We start from the raw sequence: 16,996 nt of genomic DNA, 5'->3' as shown, positions 1-16,996 counted from the left end.
CTGACTTGACTCTTTGCTCAAGAAGCTTACAGTGTTTTGGTTGATTATGTGCTATAAATTAGTCGTAGAATAAATTTTCACATAACATAATACAACATTTGATTAAACGCATAATAAAAATAATTGTCATATGCAATATTTGGTTGGAGGTATTAAATAATATATTAAATTATTAGTAATTTATGTATCATTTATACATGATGAATGTGAAATAAGAATATGTGTATTAACAATTCAGGCATTAAACTATATTTAAAAAAAATACCCTTAGGTAAGTAATTCTTGTCCATTGAACTAGCAGATGAAAATACATACACTGGTTATAGAAATTTGTATTCAAACAGAAAATATTATCAATGTGTACAAGTATAACTCAAAGTAAATAGAACTCACGCTTTAGAATGAAATCTTGTGGAATAATACTGCATACTTACCTAGATATAACCTAAACGAATATTTTGTTGCAAATGATGTCCATATACCTGATCCATTCTAAATTGCTGGCACAAGGTTATCCATCTATGAGATGGTGTTTACTTCTTTTTTGTTCTTTTTCTGGGATATATATTTTAAAGAATTCTTCGGAAGCTAGTGAGCTAGTTAAACATGTCAAAGAGATTTAATACATTGAAATATTATATAATATCCTCTGCAAGTAAAGTAAGCACAGTTGACTATCTATGTTTTTGGCTTCTGTTTGCAGTGGATTATTCGCAAAATTTGAGTGGCATTATCTCGTAGTATGTTTCTTTGTGGATCTCTAGCTATCCAGCTTTGCCTTTTCTCCTTGAGTGAGTCATCAAATAAAGTAAACTAAGCTTGGCATTATCTTTCTGCAATGTATCTTCTCCTCAAATCATTGTGACTGGACTTCAGCCTCTTGGGTAACAGTTACTTGGACTCCTAACTAGTTTCGCCTTTGGTCATCACGAGTGTGCTTGAAAAATACTTACCCGAATTCAGTATTTTACATCAAAACAAGCGGTTTGAAGCTTAAGAGTCAAATATTAAAGTGAAAATGCATCACTTAACCATGGTTCGGTGATGAAGGTTGATTGCATGACACATGTTTTGCATTCGTTGATATAATGTGAACACCGAGTGCACATAAGTTTTTTGCCACGTGCTCCAACCTGGGCCTAGATGGGGCTGTGTTAACTGGAAAACAGCAGTCCAAAAACCATGGTTCCACATCCCTGGTTTCTCTTTTCTTTTCTTTCTTTCCCCTTGGTGGAGAATTCAGCTGAAGACATTGGAGTTTAATTTTTTCTCTCATTCCATTTTCGAAGAAAAACAAAAGAGAAAGATGAACACGTTGGGGCAGCTATTCACTTAGTAACGAGTGTTCTCCAGTCATCTTAAACAAAATAACTTTATGACAGTGCTTGCTTTTAATATATACACGGCCATCAGTAAACAAAAAATACTATTGCCATATATATAAATATCTATGTACACATATATTTGAGAACAGATACAGACAGAAAATATTCCTCATAGTCAAAAAGATCTTGGTAAGTCTCGCAGCAATACCTTCTGTTAGAGATTGAATGAAGAGTGTAACTTGAACAAACTCCGAGCACAATCATGTGTTTTTCTCCAGTACTGAGAGTGCTGGTGTCAAATAGTTGTTTGCTTTGTCAGGTAAATGTGCAACCTGCAATGTATATAGGAAACTAAAATGAGAAACAAGATATTATTGGTAAAAAGGACAAATTCATTCAGAAAGTGAAGGAAATGCTGTACGATATTTTGCCTTAAATTTTTTAATTGAACCAGACCCCACTTGTGGGACTACACTGAGTATGTCGTCGAGATTTTCAATTGATAAAATCTGTTAATTAAAGGCCTTACCAGCTCGTACAGCTCCTTCCCGGGTTCAGCTACGTATTCATAACATACCTAGACAAGGGAAAAAAGGTAATTAGCCACTTTTTCAAACTGTGCCATCAAAACAAATAGAGTGTTCCTCACATCAAAGCTCTTGTTTCTGGCTGTCGAATCATGCAATGCCTTCACACATATGTCAGCTACATCAGCACAACTGATTCCCTGCATTTACCCTTACGAAATGTAAGCTCAATTGTAAGTGCAGTAATACTCTCATGAGTACAGTATGACTCTTACCTGAGATATACGATTTCCTTGATCGAATATGAGCGCACGTTGACCACCTGGTTCTTCCTGCAGGAACCAATCGTTAAAAATCTTCACATTTTGCTATAATATAATATTTTGGGTGGTAGGTCTCTCATTACTTTCAATAGAATTTGAAATAATTTATGGTACAACTGCTAAATCGAGCCCCTGCTTCCTTTAGCATTTGATTAGTGGAATACCGCATTATTTGGCAGCTAGGGGTGGCAAACTGGCGGGTCGGGTCGGATATGAGCGGGTCAAAACAGGTAATTTAAAAAACGGATAAATTATTCGATCCAACCCGTATTTGAGACGGATAAAAAACGGGTTTATCCGGCGGATAATATGGAAATTATCCATGGGGTTCTTAAATATGATCACTTATGAGAGAATTCCTAGTCTTCCAAACTTGAGGAACCCCAATTTGAGGTTTTACAAATGTAAAAGTTAAACACATTAGTTATCCATTGGTTATCCATTTGGTTAACCATTTTCTAAGTGGATAATATGGTTCTTTATCCATATTCGACCCGTTTTTAAATGGTTCATTATCCAACCCATTTTTTGATGGATAATATGGGTGGATAACTGTTTTCTTTTAACCATTTTGCCACCTCTATTGGTAGCCGCTACGCAGAACTACCCATAGAAATACATCTTTACCACCACACTGATGACTAATTCCATCCTACTCTAACTCTTTGCATTTGATTTTCTTTCAATGAACTTTAGAGCATTGTTCTTAAGCAACAGGTTAACACTTGTTCTGACAAATAAGGAGAAAGAACACTTCTTGATCTCCCACTCAAAGCCTTGATACAACCTATCTACAAACCATATGTGATGTAAAGATTAAATGGCCTAAATGGGGTACAAAATTCTGAGCAAAGCAAAAGCTGATTCAAATCCGCCTTATTGCTCAAGGTCAATCCTAAAGTTAACCAGAAGCCAATCATTGACTCGCAATTTCCAGTTCAAAGTGAATACCAATACATGAACAATAGGAAAAAAATTTACCATCAGGGGACCTGGGCGAATTATTGTGTATCCAAGGCCAGACCTCCTTAATGAATCTTCACCGGCCTACAAAATTTCAAAAAACCAGGGAATCAGTTTTAATCCAAGAAAACTAATGAAGGAAGATTTTGAAGAAGAGCTCACCCTCTTGGCTCGCAAAACTTGCTCCCGTCTTGTAGGCTCTATTCCCGACCCCGTACATGATACTAAGACAAAGTCAGTTTCTTGCCCAGTCTGCAAATTTTAAAATCCCTTTGGCAATAAGTAGATAGTCCAACATAATTCTTGTATCAAACAAATGATTCTTCAACCAAATCAGCATTTTAAATAACTGATGGAAAAAAAAAAAGCAATAGCATAATCCGAAAACACGATTATTTTCTGTACAAACTTTTTACTTATATCCAAACAGCGAAGAGATCTATAAGTTGTATCCCACCAACTACTAAGTCACATAAAATCTGCAGTCAGTGCTTCAACACACAAATGTCACAAGGTTTAGAACTTTTCTGTCGGTGGGGATAATGGTAGTATCTGGGCCAACGTGCGCATCTTTACGATTTAGAACTTAAAAGTTAAAAGTATTATACTGAATCCAGAGCTATGTCTTAAAATTCCTTCCCAGTATCTTTTGAGCAGACAACCACATAAGAAACGTAAAGACTGGTCAGAAAATGCCAGGTAGGGGCTATAAAAAGAATTGGTTGAAGGATGAAATAATAACAAGCAGACCACTTCTGTGAAAGTAAACCCCTATCCACACCCCTTCCCTACAAAAAGAAAGCTCTCTGTGAGTGTGTGTGTGCGTGTGTGAGTGTGTGCGTGTGTGAGAGAGAGAGAGAACTAGCTCCACCACTACTGGTTATTCCTGTTCCAATATGCATGAAAGGGCAATTGATATGAATTCTATGTAAGCATAACCTCCAATCAAGGCTTGCTAAAATGGCAAATTACTTTGGTTGCTATTTAAGCATACATAAAAATGTTTCGAGTGAGCAGTAGAATCATAGAATACTACGCCAAAAACACGTCACTTCTCGAAAAAAGAGAACAAGTATTCTCTTTTACATTGACAAAGACCTGCCACAGTAATGAACATAGAGCTAGATGGAGATTAAAGTTATCTATCACATAAATGGGGAAATGAGCAGCTCGAAGAAGGAAGACTGAGTGGTCCCTGGCTTCAGTATTGGTCAGGACATGGCGGCTAGCAGATAATAATGGGTTGATTGAATGCATTAATCACCAATGACCATCAATTTGAGAGTGGGACTCAAATTAACTCTTGGGAATCAATAATTTTAGCATGTTAATTACATGCATTTTAAGTTTATCCAAGAACTAGGACATTTCACAGGTTGAACCAAATTGACCGAACTCCAAACTTTTGCGGCCAACTGAGGTAAATATAGAAAATAAAGCTGAAAGTAGAATGGAGGTCTTTTATCAGGAACTCTCTAGACTGTAAATTATCTTGAAGATACTAAAACAGCTACCAGTCAAATTCCTTTCAGCTCATAGATTATGACTGTTATATGCAGATCATAAGCAAAAACAGGAAGAAACGGAAGTATCACGTTATTGCACAAACAGACAACTGAACTTACAGGCAAAGCTTTAATATATTCCATAATTAGCTGAAAGCTTCTCAAATCTTGGTTCACCCTGCTAGGTCCATCACTTGGCCTCTGTAGCAAAAGACAATACGGTTAGATAGTGATCAGGGATAGCAGAATGCCGATAAAACACAGAGTGATCAGCTTGCAGATATTTCCACCAAGTCCCTCACTAGTCCTCGTATTAGTTACATATGTAACAAGCTCGGTACATATGATTAATATGCACCGGCTTGAGGGGGAGTGTTAGGTAGTTAGTAGTTGTATAAATAAGTATGGTCCCACATGGAATAGGATTAGTGTATGTATTGTGTATTGTTATAAATAAGGGTCCTTGTATTATAGTTAAAGACATCAATAATATAATTTTACTCGTATTATTTTCTCACAGATACCAAGTATCAGCAACTAGCACCGGAAAACAGTTGAATTCTACTTTGAAATAACAACAACAACAACCCAGTAAAATCCCAAGTGGGGTCTGGGAAGGGTAGTGTGAATTCTACTTTGAAATGTTACAAGGATTTATGTCAGAGTGTGCTTAAGGTATCTATCCTAGAGCAGGGCTTTTGCAGGTAGGACAATGTTTGTTATCAGGATTGGATCTTCTAGTGAAAATAGCTCTTTTTCCTTAACAAAATTGGTCAAATACTTCAAGAAAGAAAAAAGATTAAAGTGCTTTAGCAATAAATATAATTTGTTTCCCTACATAAGCAAATAAGAATTATTGAAATGACTCCTCAATTATCCATATATATTCATCAAGCCTGGTCTATTTGATCTATTTTTTTATTTCAAGATTTTGCTCCTGCTCTGTACTTAAATAATGTGGAGTGGACATGAGTGTATATGCAGTTTGATTCATATACAAAAAGAACATTTGGCATTCCAGAAATATGGTAACCCTAATATAACATAAAAGAAACAGTTAAAACTTTCAAAGAAATGAAAATGGCAACAATGATAAAGGGAATGCTTCAGGTTGAGGGCAGACCTGTCTTCTAGGCTCAAAGCGTATGGTCAAGGTATGAACAAGGAATGGATCCAGTGGGGGATCGTCTGGACTCACCGGCCGAAACGAGGAAAATGAAACTCTCACCTGTGAAAACATGTGCATATGCAAAAACATTAGGATAACAACTAAAGTATTAATAGAATTCATACTGGAGGCACTACTCAATTAATAGTTTTCCTCCACTCCATAAATCCAGGCTCACCCTGCAAAATCCTGCTTTTGTGCTAATTCTGGCAAAATACAGTTTGCTTTGGGTTGTATCTGCTGAAGGACCAGCTTCAAGAATTACAACATAAGATCTCCCATTCCCACCAACAGAGAATACTAGACCCTCGTACCTAAGAATCAAAATATCAATATTGACACAAGTATATGCAGTGAGCATAAATCAACAACTGGGACAAATAGCATCGTGTAGGAGTAAAAAGGAAAAAGAAAAATTGACATTGATAGTAAATACCTGTCAAGAGTGTAACCTAAAGGAAGTGACAGTTTTCTTGACAATTCAACATAGCCTCCTCTTGCGAAAACATATCCTTGGATGAGCCAAGAGAAAGAAAACTTAGATAACAGGGATCAAAAGTTTGCATCACTGAAATTCAATATTTCACAAACATACTCAAACTCGTCTTACTTAGCACCACATTGCACTAAATGGGACTACAAGCCCCTAAATGTGTTCACAAAACAAAGTGTACATGTTTTCAAGACCTGAGATCATCTTTCCTGGTTACCTGAAAAAATAGCCTCCCCGCTTTCAGTAAACTCAAACGTGGCATCCATCCCTCCATCATACTTAGAAGCAACCACATCCTGGAAATATGTCCCTTGACGGACTTCCCACCCGTTCAATGAATCTTCAGACTTGAATTTTGCAATTAAAAGCTTGCTTTTGCTACTCTTCCCGGCGCGTTGCTGTGCTAGTTTATTATTGTAGTCCTACAATTTTTGAAACAAAATGCATACACAGATTACAGACTGATCATTTCAACAAGGGAAGTATTTGGAAATGCACACATAATAGTTGCCCGAGATCAACTACATTTTCCTTTTTGTTTTCAAAAGTCTAGCATTTCTTTTACCAAACTACTGCTGGGATATACTTCCAAATGTTACCGAACGCTTTATGAATATCTCGTTTGTGCCATGAGAAGAGAAAGTCACTGTAAAGTGGTTTTTGAATGTACTCTTGTCCAGCTTTATCTTAAAGCTGGCCCACTTATACATCAACAATATTCTTAAAGCTGCCTATAAAAAAAAAAAAAAAAAAAAAAAAAAAAAAAAAAAAAGGAAAAGGTTTGTTGCCCATGATTGTAATTGGATCTCAGTTGTGTATGCTAAATACCAATGCAGGAATTTAAAGCATTTCTGAGGAAGCAGTTCAACTTATTAGTTAAAGAAAAAGTACACCAATGGCCCAATTAACTAAGAAAAGATAATTCTGACCTTTAACGAAGAAAAGCAAATCATCAAAATATTAAGGGGAAATGGACAATCTATAATTTGACTACATTCCTAGCACAAACTTAGTTCTTTTTCCTGAAAGTAAATCTGTTATACAGAATTCAGTGGCAAGTTCTTCATCAGATTCGACTAGTTAAATATGGATGTCGATATTACTAGATAAAAATATCTTTGTTAAGATGTGTCAATTTACCATATGATAACTCGTCCTTATCTGATATCACTCTGATATTCCAGTACAAGTATCTCGTCTAAATGGAGTCAATTGAAGGACGATTATCTTATGGGGTGGATGTCTACATTTCCATTGAATAGAGATACATATGGATATACAAGAAAATTCACATCGTTTAATGACAAGAAGATATGTTAATTGACTCTGCTTGACTAGCGCTAGCAGTATTACAACAAGCATCTTATGCAGCATTTTGAAAGGAAAATGTTGCCATTCAAACTACTGTCAGACATCAACTCAACTATTGGGAGATAGAATGTGCGCTATGAGGACAACATGGAAAAGTAATTAGTATAACCTCGCCAAAATGGACCAAACAAGATAGTGGACGGAAACTAATACCTGCAAGGCTTTGGTTAGATTGTAAACCCCTTGATGATCAACTCTGATGAGATCCCCCGTGATTGAAGAACGAGCAGTGGCACAATAGATGATTTTGCTGCAGCCTTGCACTGCATCTTTTAGACTAGAAGGATCACCAACGTCCCCTGTCACCAACTCCACGGATCTTGGTAGCATGTCAACCACATCCGGATCAGCTTTCCTTACTAAAGCCTGCTCGGGAATGTAAAACAAATGTAAGTGATGACTTCTATCTCAGCCGGATATCAATTAAAGTTATTCAACAGGAAAAAGGAAATTATATAGATAAATGGAGGAGCACCATTCGAAGGTGGATTTAGGATTTAAAGGCCGTGGATTCCTAAAATATATACGTCTAAAATTACGCATCAATTCCAAACTAGTTCAGGTCAGCTATATGAATCCTCTATATTCTTTCCACTACTCTATTCTCTAAATTTCACACTTATCCCTACACTGTCATAAAACCAATAAAATTCAATAAACTCCTGTCAAACACCAGTCAAATGTAATTGTCTGAATAACAACTAACGTCACTAACCTTAATTCCAACTCGCTAGCATCACCTATACATATCTGAAACATTTTAATTAGACTTTCTATATGCACATACATAGTCCAACTCCGCGATACTGGTGCACTTGCAACCTGCTAATTATATGCTAAATCAGCCTCTAGCCACACGTAAATGACAATAGTTGGAAAGAGGAGAAACTCAAAGGCGGATGTAGAGTATACTAATGGGTTCACCCGAACCCATTAGCCTTGGCTTAGACCCTGTACAGAGACGGAGCCAGGATTTGAACCTTATGGGTTTCAGATTGTAATCCTTTTAAGTTACTGAGTTCTAAATTAATAATGCGTACATATTCAATGAAATTCGTAAGACAAATATATGGTTTGACAAATGCTAGTGGTTTCGGCCGAACTTGTATCCCACACTCTGGCTCCATCCCCGTATATATGTTAAAAAATCCACTGAATAAGTATAAACAATAGATTATGAACCTAGTAAATCAGATGGGCTGTGGTAGAATCCTGAACTCGAACCTATATTGTTCAAATCCCAGTTTCGCCTTTGTAGAAACTATATGCAATTACTAAACGAACTTATCTTACTGACAGAATGAAAGAACCTAACAGATAACTAACTACATGTAACTATCCAGAAAAAGCGACATTACGAAACTAGAAAGAGCAATTTACCTGCTAAATATGCTAGAGTGTAAAAATTCTTTACAAAAAGAAATATATATAGAGAGAGAGAGAGCAATAGGGCCAAAAGTAAATTGGAGGAAGTAATCGAGAAATGGACCTTAACAGTGTAACCCCTAAGCATGAGTTTGCGCACAACAATTCTACCAACACGGCTAGTCGCACCAACAACAAGCACAGTAGTATTCTGAGCACCAGGAATTGCAAATTCACACATGGGCCCACCTTCCCTAAAAAGCAGAGTACTCTCATCATCAGAACGGATTGTTCTCGAAATCTGCCCTAATCCCGAAAACTTACGCCACACTTCATCGAACATTTGACGCGAACGTCTCCCTAATCCTACTGGGTTCACATCATCCAATCTTTTTATCACTGAAACTGAAGATGACTGTAACTCTTGTTGTTGCTCTTGCTCTGGCTCTGGCTCCTGTTCTTGCTTTAGCTCTTCGTTTTCAATTACTACTTTCTTTTTCTTCTTCTTATTTTTCTTTTCGTTTTCAGTTTCAGGACTTGACGATGATGAAGTTGCTCGTGAAATAAAAGAAGTGTTAGCAGAAGTTGTCCATATTGGATTTGGTAGTGAATTGGGTTTTCTCCATATTGAATTGTAAGGATTGTTGTTGTTGCTAAATGCTACTGGACTGAATGTTGCAGTAGTAGCACTCATTTGAAAAAGGAACAAAAAAATCTTTCACAAAATTTGGTGCTCAATTGGTTTTTTGCAGAGCAAGTGATGAAATTGAGTATTACAGGGGAGAATTTTTGTTATTGAAATTAATCAGATCAACCAAGTCAGCAATGATAGTGACGAACGAAAATATCCACCACATAAATGGTGGCAACTGGCAAACTGAATAAAGCAGCGATACTGTGATCAACCTGCCACGAAAACTAGAGTATTTTATCGTATGGGCAGTGAAGAAAATGTAGAAGCAGGGTGTGCCACGTAGAGATACTCGTTTCCTTATATTCTCATTTTGGCAAGTTGTTTTTTTTTTTTTTTTTTTTTTTTAAAAAAGGAGAGATTTCAATCAACTCGTCGGAGAAAGTTTTATTTTATTAAAAAAAATGAAAGAAAAACTTATTCCATGTATTTAATTTTTTTTGCAATAATAAGAAAATTTCTCTAATAGAAATGACATATACTTCGCCTAAAAAATTTACTCTAGATAGGTCAATTTTTTCATGAAAGAATTACAAGAAAATACACATGACTTCACACCATAACAAAAAATGGCCTATGTTTTTAAGTTTTACCCTACCTAGTCCATATTGTACATATTTTGAAAGCATTAGCAAATTCAAAATATGTGTTCTTACCATTGCTTTTAAAAGCTATGGAGTTAAATCTGTGTTCTCACAACCATTGCTTTTACTCTCTCTTCTTCTCACATCTTCTACATATGCTTCAAGGGGCCGTGTATTTTCTGATTCTCCCCCTATTTGTAATGTCAGAAAATTGAAGAGTAGAAATCCATCATTGAAGGCCATTCAAAGCTTTGCTTTCGAAAATAAGATTTTTTGAGTTTGTTAGTTGTTTGGATTGGGTGTTGTTCCAATCGATTGAAAATATCAAAAGGAGTTCAAAATTTAAATTTGAAGTGATTTGGAGTAGATTTGAGCAAGATTTGAATTAAATTTTAGAAAAAAACGCAAGGTTGAAGACGAAGTCAGTTTTTTGTATAATTATGTATAATCTTGTATAATAGTGTATATGAGTGTATAACACATCTTATACACTATTATACACTTTTATACACCTTTATACAAGCGTCTGTAGACGAACTTCTTCCACGATTTTCAGTTACAATTCTTGTTCAAAACCAGTCCAAATCTCCATTAAATGACTTCAAATTTTATATACAACCTCCTTATACTATTTCTAACAAGTCTAAATAACACTCACTCTAAAGTTCTCACAAAATCAAATTCGAAATTTAAACCCACATATTTAAGCTTGTTAAAAATCTAATATTCACCACCCAAATGGAACTAGTTTTTTGAACTAATATTTGAATCACAGTTACTTATTCAAAAATTAACTTAAAAACTTGAGCAATCTTTTTTAAAAATTAAATAGTAGTTTCAAGAATCTATTGGAGTTGAATGTTGAGTATTAGCCTATTATTTTTGGGCTAGTTTATTGTAAATTGAAATATGGGCTATAAAATTGAAAAGTAAGGAGCCCAGTTGTTCTTATATGAAATTTTCCCCATCTATTGAATTTGATCGACTTCATCGTACATCTATAGGAGATTCAAGTGACATACTTCACCTGAAAATTTTACTATAGCTAGGTCAAAATTTTCATGCATATATATTATATGTTGAATTTTATTAATTTCTTCGTATTTTTAATTTTTTATATTTTGAATCCCTTTAATAAAAATTCTGGTTCTGCCATTGACCTCACCTAAGACGAAACCTCGACTAACTACCTAAGTAGTAAGTATATATTATTTCAGTATTTCATGAAAAGGATTTTAGAAAAAAACATTTTTGAGAGAAAATACATTTTGGAAAAATTCTTTTGAAGAACCTTATCAAGGTTAATGATAATAGTTTTCAAAATAATAATGTTTCAATTCTTTTCGAAAAAAAGTTTATATAAAAGAATTAGGAAATAGTAGTATGTAGTCAAAACATCAGTAGACAATAGCCATTGTTAACACCAAAAAGTTCATTGGTTTCCCTCCTTAGGATTTGGATAATGTTAGATAAGGCCAAATATTATCTTTAGTGGACTGAAATCCTACAACTAATATATTCCTTGTTGGCAGCAGAGAGTTCTTTGGTTCCACCTCAGGAATTGGATAATGTGAAATAATGAGAGTTCGGTCTCTAGCATGACACTTAGGGTCTGTTTGGAAAACCACCAGGTAATTGAAATTTGTGCAATTATTAGGATAATAATTACACAGTGTTATTACCACTAATTCTTACCTCCCCTTGAGAATTGGAGAGTGTAATTACACTCAATTCCAGGCTGATCAAGTAATTACTTGACCAAACAAGCATGCCAAACTGTGTAATTACACTCAGTTACACCCAAATCCAATTTCTAGGTGGCTTTCGAAACAGGCTCTCACGAAACTATAATATAGCGAGAGTGTTTTGATTGGCTTTTAGAAAGTACTCCCTCCGTTCACTTTTACTTGTCCAGTATTCTAAAAATAAATTTTCACTTTTACTTGTTATTTTTAGCATATCAAAAGAAAAGAAGATAATTTCTTTTTTCCTGTTATACCCACGGTATTAATTACTCATTTCAATTCATTTTCTCAAATCCATTAAAAATATACATCAATTAATAAAGGCATCATGGTAAATTAAGCACTTCATTTATTATTTCTTAAGGGATGTGCAAAATTCATAGTGGACAAGTAAAAGAGAACGGAGGGAATAACTTATAAGCTAAAAGTAAGTTGGTTATACCTAACTTTTAGCTTTTGGCTTATTTTTGTACTTTTCATATCTAAAAGTAAGTGTTTTAAATATTATTTTTTTCATTGTCAAACACCGCAAAAACGAAAAAAATACTTAAAAACCAATAAACACTTAAAATATTTAAACACCTCTTAATCGGAGACCTAGAGGTGTAATACAGTAGTAAATAGTAAAGGAAATTACAATATTTGATAATTATATTTGGTGTTTTTACGGGCATGCAGTGCATATAAACGGGCATAATTAAGAAGCTATAACTTTATCCAATCAATAGTCATGCAAGTTCATATTCCAGCAGATCCCTCAAATTTTTTCATGCAAACGAGTTTGAATTTTAATTTTATTTCAAAAGAGAAAAAGTTAAAAATATACTCTTACACCCCATAGCCATTTTTGAAAATATTCCCTTTATCTTGTTGATAAATTTGTCTCCGACATCGTGTGTAATGATGTGTATAAGGTGTCTTGCTCTCTTCATCAGTTTTGAGTCTCTAATACTTGTTCAATGCACTTGAAGTTTTTCGCATATATTAACCTCCTCCGTAAATAAAGTGTGTTTAGGTACTCATTATTTTAATATTGACAGGTTTTAGATTGACATTGGTAAGATTTTACCAGACATTTAGGCACAAAATTATGCCCTTAGCAAATGTTTGTTAAATTATGGGTTATAGGGTGATTATGTTGACATCATTCCTAGTTAAAACTTTTTTGTATTCTATGTTTATATCAAACCCAATAGATGCATGGTACATGAGATGCGTTTGCTCATAAGCTTATATCGATAAACCATGATTTTTATCAGGGTAAGTTCACATAATTTGATGTAAACACTAATTATGATAAGTATTTACCATCCTTGTATGTCGATCGGTGACGGCTCTAATGCACAAGCCACTAAGGCAATTGCTTTAGGCCCCCAATTTTTGGGGCCTATTTTTCAATAATTGTTACTAATTGAAGGACTTTTTCGAGCAGATATACATAAATTATATATATATATATATATATATATATATATATATATATATATATATATATATATATATATATATATATTAAAAGATAATTAGGTAGACAACTATTTGGGTTAATTTCTCTTCTTTTTTTCTTTAGAAAAATATTGAACTAAGATAGAAATTATATTTAAAAAAGTCTTATATTAATATTTGGCTTTAGGCCACAAAATATGTGGAGCCGCCCTGATGTCGATTCAAGAAGGTTGATGTGTATGCTCACCCTTGAGCTTTCTCTTGACATACAAAAGATCCTCGAGTTTGAGTTGGCCGACTTGAATTGTTTGTTCTCCTTAAACACTCAACTCTTCTTGATCATTTCTCTTTCTGATCCTCTTATTTAATCAGGACTCATATTCCAACAATACGTCAACTCTTTTGAGCTCAAATGAATTTGACGCTATTGTATTATTAATCTAGCTCGTTGCGCGTGGTCAGTCGTAGATTGTCTTGAGTTACATAGCTTGTGTCGTTTGGGTTAGTAGTTATAGAATCCCAAGTGCAGTTGTAGTAGCTCAATTGCAGTTGTATTTCTTAGGTCGTTTTTACATTTTTACGCTGTATATATAAAGGGTACCAGAAACCTCTGCATATTTTTTCATTGATTAGAAATAGAAAATCACTTTCTCTCTCGACATTCTCTCTTTCTTCTTCAAACCTTCGTCCAAATTTATAAGATTTTGGATGAATTTATAAACTTCACATGGTATTAGAGTAGAAAAACGGATAGCTCTTATTGTCTGCCTAACCAGACAATGAACGAAGCATAACATGCCAAATGAAGTTGACTAGTATACTGAAATTTCTGCAGCAAAAATGAAAAAAAATTCAAGTACATACTATAATAAGAAGCATATTGTTTACCCTCAAAATCGGATAACAGTTGAATCTGTAAGTGTTTTAAGGATATGCGGATTAATTTGACACAAAATAATAAATTGGATTAGATTGAACAAGTAAAGATGAAAATGAATTCAAACCACACGAATAGGATAGTTTCAGCCTTAGTGAAATGTTCACCCTCGATCCGGGCTCACTATGGCCAGCACTGACGAAAAACAGAAAAAGAGCTAAATAACAGAGAAAATAATAATATATTGCTTTGGAATGCGTGATACACTGTGTGCTATGAATTATCAGACCCCTTTTGTATAGTTGGGGAATCCCACTCTAAGTACAACTCAGTAAAAGGTAAAAAATCTTCCGATTAACTGATTGTCGGTTCCCTATCGATACGTGCCGAGATCCCCGCCGTGATATCCGGCCAGTCGGGATATCACGGCTTTCTGTTGGCCGCGCTTGATTGCCCGACAATGTTCTTCGAAGTCGTTCAAGGCTAGGACCGATCCGACCATGACCCTGATATCCTCGAGGATGGGCGTCATGCCCTCGGATTCCGACTCGATGAGACATTTGCCTCGATTTCGGCCCCTTGTTGTCATATCTCGAGCTCAGCTTATCATATCGGGGACCAAGGTATACCATGAGCCCGGATTTATTCGTATACAAATAGTCCGCTCATTTCTCGGAGAGTAAACGATGAGAAACTACCTCCGAGAAACGGCATGAGATCTTGATTCCTACTTCGATATGTCGTGACAAAAACGACAAAAAATCCGAAATGTCTCGTCAGTCATGTCATAATGGCATTAAATACATGTCACCCGCCGGTCGGCTACCCCTGGATGCGAAAAGTCACCGAACTCTTATAAATACCACCTCCTTTGTTCATTTTCACTTTACATCAAACCTTATACCCTCGTACCCTTAGGATTTCAAGCCAACAAGTCTAATCCTTCAACTTCATTTCTTTGTTCATCTTTTCCAGCTTTTCCTCCATTTTTACTCTCTAAAGGAATGGCAAAGACTTCCAAAACCGTTTCCCAGAAAGAAGCTCCTTCTACTTTGCTGCCGGCCATTGAGGTCGAAGAGACCGCTCCGGGCGTGGCCGTTGATGAACCAGTACCCAAACCCCCTTGATAATTTTCATCCCCGGGGGATGCTTTATCAATGACGATTTCAAGATTAAAAGCCTTCCTCCGTACAGGGTCGGTGTGAGGAGGTCTCGAGATACATCTACTCGATTACCGAAGAGGTCCTCCCTACGGTCCGAAATGACTGCAACTGGGCCGATAAAAACATAGTGGTCCCCGACCCCGAGGAGGCCATTACCACCCATGTCGAGGGATATCTGAGTGCTTACACTTATCCTTTTACATTGGGATCAGTGGACCCGGTCATCATAGATTTATGTAAGAGATACGAGGTATGCCTCGGTCAGATTCATCCTTCACTGTGGAGGATCGTGATCCTCCTGCGATTTTTTGTGGACAAAGTCGATTCATGCCGGTTTACTATGGATCATCTACTCTGTTTGCACGGTCCCTGATTTTCCAATAGGGGCTGATAAAGCTGGTGCGTCGGGCCAGCAAGGCCCCATTTTCAAGTACCGATGAGGACCGGGATGGAGGCTAGCAAGGCCATTTTGTCCGAGTGAGGACTTCATACTTGATTCTGGCTGAATGCAGGCCATTCCCCGAGAAGTGGAATACGCCACGTAAGTATAACTTTCCTTCGACTGTTGATTTTATGCTTACTTCTCTTTTCCTTATCGATACTCGTGGTGATGCAGTCGTCGCTCGAGTCTCAAATGTTGTCCCTTGACTCAAGGAGTGGGTCGAAGGTATCATTTCACAGATGCCCTACTCCGAGCGCTCGTGGCGCAAATTATCAAAAGGCCGTTGGGAGACCCATTCCCATGGTAAGATTCCCTTTCTCGAATAGGTTGTGTTAGGTTTCTTCTTTTAATCATCAAGTCCTTATTTCCTTTACTTTCTTTCACAGGTTTGCCTAAGGACGTCGAGCTAAGGCCTCTAGTTGGTGGCGAGGACTTGCCTATTGAGTCTCGTGTGTTGAGGCGGACCGGGGAGAAGAAAAGAAAGAGGACTCTGAGTTCCCCGAGCTCAGAGAAAAAGAAAATGCGAAGAAGGCTGGTGCGTAAGCCAAAGTATAGCACCAGCTCCCGAGTGCTCGACTCGGACTCACTCCTCTTGCTCTAGGATGAGCCTGATGAGGACCATCTTGTTCTGGCCCATGGGTCGTCTGTGCCCGAGGAACGGGCGACATCGAAGGGAGAAACAACAGAGGCCAATCGCTCTTAAGTTCGTGAGGTCGATGCAGCAGTGAGGGTCGAGAACCCTCAATATGCCGGTTCTGCCATGCCCGGTGTGATAGACATAATGGGATCACCTTCGTTCACGGAATTGATGTTCGATGAACCTCGTACGATGAAGGAGCGATCGAATTAGGGAATCCATGTAGAAGACGATCCCCTCCAAAGATTTTTTGATGGCGTGTACTCCACCGCCATGGAGGAAGCCACTGGATTAGGTGACTTAGAGGTACTGAGGAAAAGTTCATCCTCGGGGGGAGGTGGTTCTAATTCAAGCCCGAGACTGGTCAACTG

At 36.6% G+C, this 16,996-nt stretch overlaps 1 protein-coding gene across 1 annotated transcript; it reads right to left on the bottom strand.

Annotated features, from left to right (window-relative positions):
• Positions 1 to 1,315: 1,315 nt before the first annotated feature.
• Positions 1,316 to 10,002, bottom strand: LOC109214655. Its single transcript, XM_019378594.1, has 13 exons — positions 9,165 to 10,002; positions 7,829 to 8,041; positions 6,522 to 6,726; positions 6,248 to 6,323; positions 5,990 to 6,125; positions 5,767 to 5,871; positions 4,764 to 4,844; positions 3,301 to 3,390; positions 3,157 to 3,222; positions 2,128 to 2,184; positions 1,975 to 2,052; positions 1,855 to 1,902; positions 1,316 to 1,657 (listed from the first exon to the last, which is right to left on the bottom strand). The coding sequence occupies exons 1-13, from the start codon at positions 9,732 to 9,734 to the stop codon at positions 1,586 to 1,588; spliced, it is 1,797 nt and encodes a 598-aa protein (XP_019234139.1). The 5' UTR covers positions 9,735 to 10,002; the 3' UTR covers positions 1,316 to 1,585.
• Positions 10,003 to 16,996: the final 6,994 nt, after the last annotated feature.

Source organism: Nicotiana attenuata, unplaced genomic scaffold (genome assembly GCF_001879085.1).
Source record: "Nicotiana attenuata strain UT unplaced genomic scaffold, NIATTr2, whole genome shotgun sequence".
In the NCBI taxonomy this organism is placed as follows: domain Eukaryota; kingdom Viridiplantae; phylum Streptophyta; class Magnoliopsida; order Solanales; family Solanaceae; genus Nicotiana; species Nicotiana attenuata.
This window is presented reverse-complemented; position numbering and strand designations above follow the sequence as displayed.

Excerpts from the sequence above, each read along its gene's own strand:
- LOC109214655 (XM_019378594.1), bottom strand. The coding sequence starts at position 9,734 with ATGAGTGCTACTACTGCAACATTCAGTCCAGTAGCATTTAGCAACAAC. Across the intron at positions 8,042-9,164 it reads TTAGGGGTTACACTGTTAAG|GCTTTAGTAAGGAAAGCTGA; the intron begins GTCCATTTCTCG and ends ATTCCCGAGCAG. Across the intron at positions 1,903-1,974 it reads CCAGAAACAAGAGCTTTGAT|GTATGTTATGAATACGTAGC; the intron begins GTGAGGAACACT and ends TCCCTTGTCTAG.